The sequence below is a fragment of the Salvia splendens genome, chromosome 16 (assembly GCF_004379255.2).
Source record: "Salvia splendens isolate huo1 chromosome 16, SspV2, whole genome shotgun sequence".
In the NCBI taxonomy this organism is placed as follows: domain Eukaryota; kingdom Viridiplantae; phylum Streptophyta; class Magnoliopsida; order Lamiales; family Lamiaceae; genus Salvia; species Salvia splendens.
The window spans coordinates 16,873,616-16,883,609 of NC_056047.1; the positions used below are offsets into that span (position 1 = coordinate 16,873,616).

Below are 9,994 nucleotides of genomic sequence, written 5' to 3' on the forward strand. Positions count from 1 at the left end.
TTTATACTTGTTCCCGTAGTTCTATAAGTTGTCTTTCTTTCTCAATTGCTAAAATAAAAAAAAAATATATTATTCCATATTTCTACATTTTTACTATATATCAAGATGTCTTCATCCCGAGAAGGTCGTGTTGATAAGGGAAAGGGAAAGTCCAAGAGGCCATCTCGGAGAGCCGTTATTGATGAGATTTCTCAAATGAACATGAATGCGTGGCAGGTTAATATTTATTATCTACTAATTTAATTAATTTTGATTTACATTACATTATTGTTCATAATTTTATTTGATATTTACAATACAAATATTATTTTGTAGAATCGAGAAGAGCAAGATATGGCACATGCTATTGCTCTCTCTCGCTCTCAATCCCAAGGCGATGCTTATGTTGGTACCGGTAGTGGTGCTCCCGGTCGCGGTACCTATTCCCAACAAATTCCAACCCCTGTGAATCTTGATGAAGAAGACGATGATGATGACGACGACGTGGAAGAGGGCGAGGAGGTAGAAGAGGTTCAAGAAATGCCACCCCCACCACCACCAAGGAGTCGTCGTGGCCGCAGTCGTGGTCGTGGACAACCTCCTCAACCTCCTAGACCAGTTGAAATGTCTTTAAGCTCAAACATCATGGTGAAACATTTCAAGAAGGTACAAGATACTAACGATCCTGACACGTATAATGTGTATTGCAACTATTGCGAAAACGTATACACACTCCGAAAGGTGGAGGATACGGTACATTTACCCGTCACATGGAGAAAGCGCATCCGGTCGAGTTTGGTATCGCTCCAACCCAAACTCAACTCCACTTTCAACATGTCGGGACCGGGAGTGGGACGGGTTCATCCCAAACATCAGGTATGTGTAGCAATACTCTTTTGAAATATGATCACAAAAATGCTCTTAATGTGATGTCTAGATTTGCCGTTATGAAATATTTTCCATTCAATGCTTTTGATAACGATGCTTTTGAGATGAGTATGCGACAAGTTTATAATGCCGCTGCAAGAAAGTTGAGTCGAACTTCTATGACTCGAGCCGTTGTTAGACAATGCATGGAAAAGAAAGCGCAACTAGGTACGTTTATTTTTAACTTAGGGCATAAGATTTCTATTTGCTCTGATGTGTGGACCGATTGTTTTTGCAAAAACTCCTATATGGGCATCACTGTGAATTTCGTTGATCACAGTTGGACTTTGAACAAACGTTTGATTGCATTTCGTGAATTTCCCGCACCACACACTGCACAAGCAATTGCTCAATTGATCATTCAAGTTTTGAATGAATTTCAATTGATCGATAAAATTTTTTCCATTGGTTTTGACAATGCTAGCGCTAACACTGCTAGTATAGATGAACTAATCAGTGCATGTTCTCCTGTTATTGATGGCAAATATTTTCATGTGCGATGTATTGCCCATATTTTGAATTTGTGTGTTCAAGATGCTATCGATTTGTGGCAAAAGTATGTTGATCCTATTAGAACTGCTGTGAAGTTGATTCATAACAAAGCTCCTATTGGTAGAGCTTGGAAGAGATATTGTCATAGCAAGCAATGCAGGTACACCAACTTCAAATTGGATGTTTCAACTCGTTGGAACTCGACGTATGATATGTTGGAGTCGACTTTGAACCACATTGAGTATTTATGTGATTTTTTTAGAACTTGCCCTCATGTGCCTTCTGATTTGCTTTTGATACCCTCTTGTTGGGACCACAACATGGATTTGTTTCGATTATTCCGCGCGTTCAAAAATGCCACTGTTGAGTTATCCTGTGTTTATTATCCTACTTCTGTGCGCGTTTTGGAGCATTGCATGTATGTGGCAATTGGTTTTAAAACATGTGTGAAAAATACTCAATTCATTGAGTTGAGGGCTATTTTGTTTTACATGATTGAAAAATGGTTAAAATATTTTGCTCGTATTCCAAATGTGTTTTTGATTGCAAAATGCTTGGATCCAAAGTGGAAGTTGCATGGTGTTTATAAAATTTTAGACATGTACTATGGTTGTTTGCACGATTTGGATTTTTCTCAACTCCGCGAAATGGGCTTGACAAGAGGAGAATGCTTCGAACTAAGTATTCCGGATGTTGATGAAATCAAACTAAGGTTAGATAGTGCACTTCGTTCTCTCTACGCGGAATATGAAATGCGGTATAACACCGCTCACCAGGTACGTGCTCCTCCTAGTCCTTCTACATTTGATTTTGGTGGAGGGGATTTTAGCAATGTCATGATCGATCCCGACGTAGTATCACAATTGCAAGATCTATACGGTATTACAACCAATAGGACTGGAGCGACTAGTGAATTAGATATATATTTGGAATCACGCTCTATTTTTCAAGATGCAGGTCCTCCTACTCAACAAATTGACGTCCTTAATTAGTGGGGAACACATGACAAAGAGTTTCCGATACTCTCCATCATGGCTAAGGAGATATTCGCCGTTCCCGCTTCCACCGTCGCCGTTGAGCAAGCTTTTAGTGTCGGCGGTTGTGTCCTAGACGATAAAAGGAGCAATCTCTTCCAAGAACATGGAAGCCACTATGCTACTTGATGATTGGGCAAAGGCGGACATGAGAGCACAAGAGCGGGATTTCGACTTCCGTGTAGAGAGTGATGGTGAAGAATTTTCCTCCGATGGCAATGACGAGGTCAGAAGCGAGAGCACTCAACAATAGCAATGACGGGGGGCGGTGAACGGCGAGCACGACCGACCAAATAGGTAAGCAAGGTAAGAGAACTACGTGGGCTTTGATTCCTCAATAAAATTGTGGATACGTAGGCAACTCAACTTAAATTTAAAAAGTTTAACTTTGAAAGTTTAAGTTGAGCTCAAGCCCTTTCCAATTTAATTTTTTTCCCCCATTTCATGTTTTTTTCAATGTAAATTATATTACATTGTTGTATGTTGTATACGTGTAGTTGTAGATGTATATATATTGTAATTTGTAATGTATCGTTGTCCGTTACAACTCAAACTCAATAAAATTGATATCATTTTCTCTTTATTCGCCGTATTTTTATTTGAATTATACATTGTCTTGTTCCAATTTGTTGTATAAATCCAAATTTCAAAAAAAAAAATACAATCGAACCGCGAAACCGCCGGTTCCGAACCGGAACCGGAACCGCCGGTTTTCGAACCGGAACCGGAACCGGAACCGTGAAATAGCCTCACGGTTCGGTTCCGGTTCCGCCTTCTACCGAACCGGAACCGCCGGTTCGTGAACCGTGGGCAACACTACCTATGTGGCACATCTGGATGTCTACACCATATGACCATTGGTTCCCTTAAATGATGTAACATAGGAAGAACTTGTAAATAAAGATGCAAACTTTGAAATACACAAACTTTTATTCACCGAAAGATTTTGTAGTGAGAAATTTACAAGTTAAAAGTTGGTGTATTTTTTCACCATATTTAAACTTCAAGGTAAAATTTTGAATTGGCCAAAAAACTGGTGTATTTTTGGACTATTTTGCCAAATTTTGAAAGATATAATTGAGTAAGCTAACTAAGCTTTCTCAAAAAAGCACAAAGTTTATAATTTATTCTTTCTTTTCTTTTCCCAACCTTTTTTGGATTAATTCCATGAATTCAGAACTAAATCAGTAAATTGATATTCCTGGGCAACATAAAAATATTAAGTATGCATAAACTGAAAAATAAGTATATGAAGCTATCTGTATAAACTTTAGTACACATTACTATGTGGATTTTGAAAACATTCTTCACAAAAAGGTGACATTATCTGGAAATAATATGGACAAAAGGGCACCACACAGTAATTTTATTTCCTATTTCAAATATATGATGCAACATAGTAATACATATGCTCCAACTTTTCCAACAAATCTTGAACTCCCAGTAAAGAATAACCAATGTAACCTGTTGAGCCGCGAATCTGAAGACCTTCGATGTTCGAGCTCCTGATAGAACGCGTCCAACCAGCTAAGATGTCTTATTCACGGGTGAATCTCTGTCAATGAGTGGCTCAGTTGACCGGACATGAGGAAGCGCGTTTCTTGCCTGTTTCTCGTTGTAGGACGCCCACGTGACCAAATAAAGTCCGATTATAATGAGCACTCCTCCAATAATGCTGTTCCAAAACACGAGAAATAAACATAAAATGATCCTTCACTAAGTGCAAATAGTGTATGTGCAATTGTGCATGAGTTGCTCCAAGAAAATAAAACGGTTGCTACGCTAAAACGAGGCAGGAGGGATTGAGATTAACTAACCTTCCCAAATAAATTGTGCTTCCAAGAAAGACTTTTGCAAGGATGGATGAAGCAAGAGGTTGAAGTGGATTGTAGAGAGCAACCAAGGCAGGCCCCATCGTTTTATTAGACCAAGTCACGAGCCCGTAGTTCAGAGCAGATGCTACAACTCCCTATTCAAGACAAAATAGTAGTATGATTTAGAGAGAAAGGAGTAGTCGGATACAAAATTGGCAATATCCAAAATATGTTTACAACCCTCATGGACAAAGAGAAGAATCGTGGCTCGAAAACCAAATGCAGAACAAAATGTGTAACAATGTGTTACTCGTAAACCATTAGCCCAAGTTTCGATAAGTTCATGTGTTCATAACGACTGCCGTTGTCGCCCAAGAAGAAGGCGGGAAGGAGAGAGAAGATGACTTACAGCATAGCAAACTGCAATAACCTCAGATTTTGTGAGATTCCACTCTGATGATGTATTCGTTGCAAGTACTCCAGTAGCTACCATTAATATGGTACCAAAACCGTATGAATAGGCCGTCACTGATATACTAGCCGGATATTTAGCTAAAAGTGGAGCCTGGTACACACAGAAGACGCAGAAATTAAGCCGATATAGTTAGTCATGTAAAGAAGTAGAAATGCAGGGTGTCGAGAAAGTGAAAGTAATTCAAGAATTGATCAACGTTTATAATACTTCGTATCCAATGTAAGCGTAAAATCAAGACAGAAAGGATTACTTGCAATATTGATAAATTTACCTGAATGGCGAGAAAAGCAGCCATGCATATGCAGTTTCCAATTAAGCACAAAACCCCGAGGTGCCAAGTCTCGATCCCTAACCCCAGAAAATTGGATATCAACCAGAGAGCGGGTTGTGATTGAACCTCGGCATTAGGCTCAGCATTTGCTGTTAGTAACTCCTCGGGTCCGAACACAGCTGGCCCCCGGAAGATAGCCATTAGAATGGCACCAGAAACACAAACAAGAGTACCTCCTAACTTTACTTGACCTTCTACTTTATGTAGATTGACCGTCTCTGTCCTGCACATAGAAAAGTTATGTGACCAAGCAAACCAGTAAGAGAGATATAGAGAGCAAATATGTTGAAGAAATTAGACTGACCCCATCATCACAGCAAAAATGAATGTGAATACTGGAATAGAAGGCTGTATGGCTGAAGCATAAGTCGGACTTGTGTAGCTAAGCCCGAGAAGAAATAAAAGCTGGTTCCCGAAAATCCTAATCCAAATAGCACGGAGAAGATAAGTTACTATAGTGTGGTAGTGTTTGCAAATTAAAGCCAAATAGAGAATAAGAGATATTCCACTTACCCGGTTAGCCCGAGTAGGAAAAACGTGAATACAAGGCTTCTGTTTAACGGCAACCTCTTCTTTCTGCAAACAGGGAAATGCAAATTGGTAAAGCTCGAGAAAAGAAAATATTTCAGGATAACACCATTTTCGATGAATCTTTAACTAGAGACACAAGACTCTAATCGGGGCAGTGAATAACATGCACTTCATCAATTTAGAGTTGGTGTGTAGGTTGTTGCATCTACAATTTCCCTACCTAATTGTCTAGAGTCAGCTTCAACTACATAAAGACTAAACTTGGCTTTCATAGTAATGAAATGCTTTCACAACGTTTGGTTTTAATATCCTCGGTAAATATGGGCGATCGAATGACAGTACAAGAAAGAGATACAAAGACACACCAAATCTTTTTTACATATACACAACAGCAACTAAAATACAATTCATACGAAGAGTAAATAAATGCATCCATAGCCTCTGAAATTTAGTAGTACCAATAAATACATTCTTCGTTTTACAAAGCAAATAACACACAAGATATACATGAGCATTCCACAATAAGATTAAAGGAAAAACAAGGAACAAGAATAAGCTCATGTCCGACACCTTAAATCCTATCACAACATTCAGAGATCAAATAATGGGAAACTCCCACAATAGTACCAAAAAAACTATTCTCTCTATCGAATCATCAACCACTCAAAGACTATATGGCACATCTCATATCATTTTTCTGTTAAATCCTCTATATATGGGAAACCAACATGAGTTTCTCCATCTAATAACACATTACGAAATTACTTGTGAGCTCGATTTCTTCCAATCTAGAAACCCTTGAGCAAAGAATTTTACAACTCCATATCCCAAACATCAAAGGATATCATCATCGAGGTTGAAACTGGCTCCACAACTGTCGGAAAGCATTCAAGATGATACAAGTAGCATCTACCATCAATTTCAACTTTACATACAAGCACATGACCGCAAGTGATAGCAGTATGTGTGTGTAGAAATGCCAAAATTCACAATCTTCACTTCAGCAAGTACCAATTGGGGGTAAACATACTTGCATACAATCTTCGCTTCACCAAAATTCAATCTTTTCCACATCACACCACACAACACAACATATTCAAAACAATAACATAACCAAGCAATTATTCTATCACGCACACACAAAATGTGATAACAGTGTGTGACTGTGTGTATAGAGACACCATGTCATAATTCATATCATTATCAATAAACCCCTCTTTCAACTCTCCAATTGGAGCAAAATATACTTCCACACAATCTTCACTTCAACAGATTCATTATCTATCTTCCCCACCCCACACCACAACAACACATCATATTCAAAACAATAACTCTATTAATCAATCACTTCAAATCAAGGTCAACGAGAAAAAAAGATGTGAATTACAGACTTCTCCACAAAATAGGCAACAGGGGCAAGAATCGAGAGCGCCAAGAGGTCCCTAAACACGCAGAAGACAAACTGGTTGACCCCATCATTGAGCGCCACCGTGGTGATGACGTGGTAACCGCCGTTGAAGAGCTGCACCGCCGCCATGGCCAAATGGGCCCTCGCTATATCGCCGCTGGCCGCGGCTGTCGAGACTTGCACCGCCATAGAGTCGTCTTGATCAGAGCTACCGCAGCAACAATCGCATTTGCGTGCAAAGATTTGATTTTTATTTGTTTTCAAGACTTAGTTTCTTGAATTGGTTGGTGTTACTGTTACTTTTAAAATTCATAATTCTTGTATGTTGGTAATGATCGTAGCTGACGTGTTTTTATAACCTTTCTCTTCATGAGACCTTTTAAGGGCCGAGTGGTCTATTTTTAATATGGTATTAATAGATTATATCTTCTTATCTTTTCTCTTGCCTATCTAATGTGATAAAAGTCTGATATATCTTAACTCACCTATATAAGTGTGGATAACCTTCCTTACTACGAGGGTGAGTGACTCATTTCTAATAGTTATCTTGAAGACGATGGTTCGTAAACGTATAGTTGAAGGGAAAGTCAAGGTGGGGTTCGTAAACGTATAGTTGAAGGGAAAGCAGAGACAGAGCTCTGAAATGTACGGCCAAACATATGGTGGTTGTTGCTTTGTTCATTTTTTTATGACACGTTTAAAACTGTGTGGATTAAAATCAGATTTGTCAATGATATTTTGAGTACTTATTGGCTTCATAATTGTATACTATCTCCCTTAAAATGTCTATGAGTGTTTAGAAGAAATTGTTTTATGTAATAAAATAGAAAGAAAAAGGTAGTTGATTGTTTTAATGATAACTGAATTCTATAGAGTCATTTAGATGACAACTTAATTCCTTTTTGTTCCTAAGCTCGAGTTCAAAAGAAAGATTTCTCAAATTAATTTTTTTTAGAGATCATCAGTTGATGATTTCCTTCCAAAAACATTTCTAATCATCAACAAATCTCCACTTAGACCAGAGATCCATTCCAAGTTTGAATTTCCCCGATTGCCCAATCTCCCATGTATACAGGTTGTTAAAAATAGTGGGAAGAAACTTCCAAAGCCGTGTACAGGCGGTACTCTAACTAATACAATCGAAAGAAAACTTGCAACAAAAAGATGAATGAAAATGACAACGGAAATAAAGCAAACCAAATTTATAAGTCGAGTCGAGGAAAGCCCTCTTTCCGCAAGATAAATTACGCCCCGGCTAGTGCTCACGGAATGGCGTATTGCCCCCAAAGATAAAACGACTTCCTCCTAGCGTGTAGAAGCACCTCAAAGCCGCTAGGCACCGGCGAACTTGATGGAGTTCCGAGAATCGAGCTAGACAATGCTCCTATAAGTGAACTAGATGTAGAGAGCTAGAGAAGAGAGAATGCTTGTTGTGGTGTTGGTGTCTTTCTCATCTCTCTAACCCACCTATTTATAGGATAGGAGAGACCACTTCAAAAGTCTTGGCATTAAGGATCCCCATAAACCACATGGAGGTTACCTTAAGTTGAAAAGCCAAAAGACTTAAGGAAATGAAAGGCTTTGAGACCCTTCCAATTTCTCACATTTTGCACATGATTCCAACAATCCCCCACATTGGTTAGAGCACTGCAAGCTCAAACCAACACAAGACGTGTATGCATGCATGCAGACTCTTTGCTCAATTCTCGAGAAATAATATTCAATTTGGAATAGTAGCTTGGGGCTTTGAACTTTCCATAGTCAACACTATCGGGCATACCGGCGGCCTGGTGGACGTGATGCCTTGAACCATTCCTCCTTGGTGTATACCGAGACAATAATATTGACACAATATTATTTACAAACTCATCAGTTCTCACGTTTGTGTCCTTTACTGGCCATGGAACACCACTTTAGACTCATAAGTGATTCACATGTTGAAGCGGCCCACACTTCTTCAGTTACATAGGTGATTCTTTTCCAGGTATCTTGCAATACCCACCCCCTCGAGGTTTCCAAGAATCATTAAAAGTCAAAACTTAGCCTCCTACCACATGCAGGTTACAACACTCAATGCTTTCTAAAGAATGGACGAAGATTAAAAATCTTCCGAGTGTTACAACTAGATTCATATAGCTTCGTTTTCCCATTGAACCAAGCCCATGGGATCTCCAATCGTATGGTTGGGTTACCACTATAATCATCTTTTTAAGATGTGGTTTTCAGTCCCATTCCTTTTAGCAATTTATGCATTTGATCACGGTTTAAACCTTTTGTTAACGGATCCGCTAAGTTATCAACTGACATTACATAGTCAACTGTGATAACACCACTTGTGATGAATTGTCTGACGGTATTATGTCGCCGACGAATATGTCGAGACTTACCGTTGTATAAGTCACTATGTGCTCTCCCTATAGCTGCTTGGCTATCACAGTATATCACTACTGTCGGCACTGACTTCTTCCAACATGTAATACATTCTAGGAAATTTCTGAGCCACTCGACTTCTTCCCCTGCTTTATCCAATGCGATAAACTCATATTCCATGGTGGAACGAGCAATACACGTCTGTTTCGTTGATTTCCACGAGACAGCACCACCCCCACAGTGAACACATAACCACTCATCGAGAACGAGTCTTTTGAATCAGAGAACCAATTTGCATCACAGTACCCTTCAAGTACTTGGGGATATCTTGTGTACTGCAGCTCAAAGTTAAGAGTATACTTCAAGTATCTCAAAACTCTACGCAGAGCTTTCCAATGTTCCTTACTTGGGTTGCTCGTAAATCGGCTCATCTTATTCACCGTACACGCAAGATCTGGTCGGGTGCAGTTTGTGATAAACATCAAACTCCCAATGATCCTTGCATATTCTTCTTGAGCTACAGGCTCACCCGTGTGCTTACTCAAATGCACGTTGGGTTCCAATGGAGTCTTAGCTGGCTCACAATCGAACGAGTGAAATTTCTTTAGCACTTTCTCAATATAATGAGATTGT

General features: G+C 39.2%; 1 protein-coding gene across 1 annotated transcript; it reads right to left on the minus strand.

The window, feature by feature from the left end:
• Positions 1 to 3,639: 3,639 nt before the first annotated feature.
• LOC121769738 (WAT1-related protein At4g19185-like) lies at positions 3,640 to 7,310 on the minus strand. Its single transcript, XM_042166484.1, has 7 exons — positions 6,975 to 7,310; positions 5,566 to 5,628; positions 5,357 to 5,473; positions 4,993 to 5,275; positions 4,656 to 4,811; positions 4,250 to 4,401; positions 3,640 to 4,107 (listed from the first exon to the last, which is right to left on the minus strand). Exons 1-7 carry the CDS (start codon positions 7,178 to 7,180, stop codon positions 3,960 to 3,962), a joined length of 1,125 nt encoding a protein of 374 aa, XP_042022418.1. The 5' UTR covers positions 7,181 to 7,310; the 3' UTR covers positions 3,640 to 3,959.
• Positions 7,311 to 9,994: the final 2,684 nt, after the last annotated feature.

Excerpts from the sequence above, each read along its gene's own strand:
- LOC121769738 (XM_042166484.1), bottom strand. The coding sequence starts at position 7,180 with ATGGCGGTGCAAGTCTCGACAGCCGCGGCCAGCGGCGATATAGCGAGG. Across the intron at positions 5,629-6,974 it reads GTTGCCTATTTTGTGGAGAA|AAAGAAGAGGTTGCCGTTAA; the intron begins GTCTGTAATTCA and ends CCCTGTTTGCAG. Across the intron at positions 5,276-5,356 it reads ATTTTTGCTGTGATGATGGG|GACAGAGACGGTCAATCTAC; the intron begins GTCAGTCTAATT and ends TTCTATGTGCAG.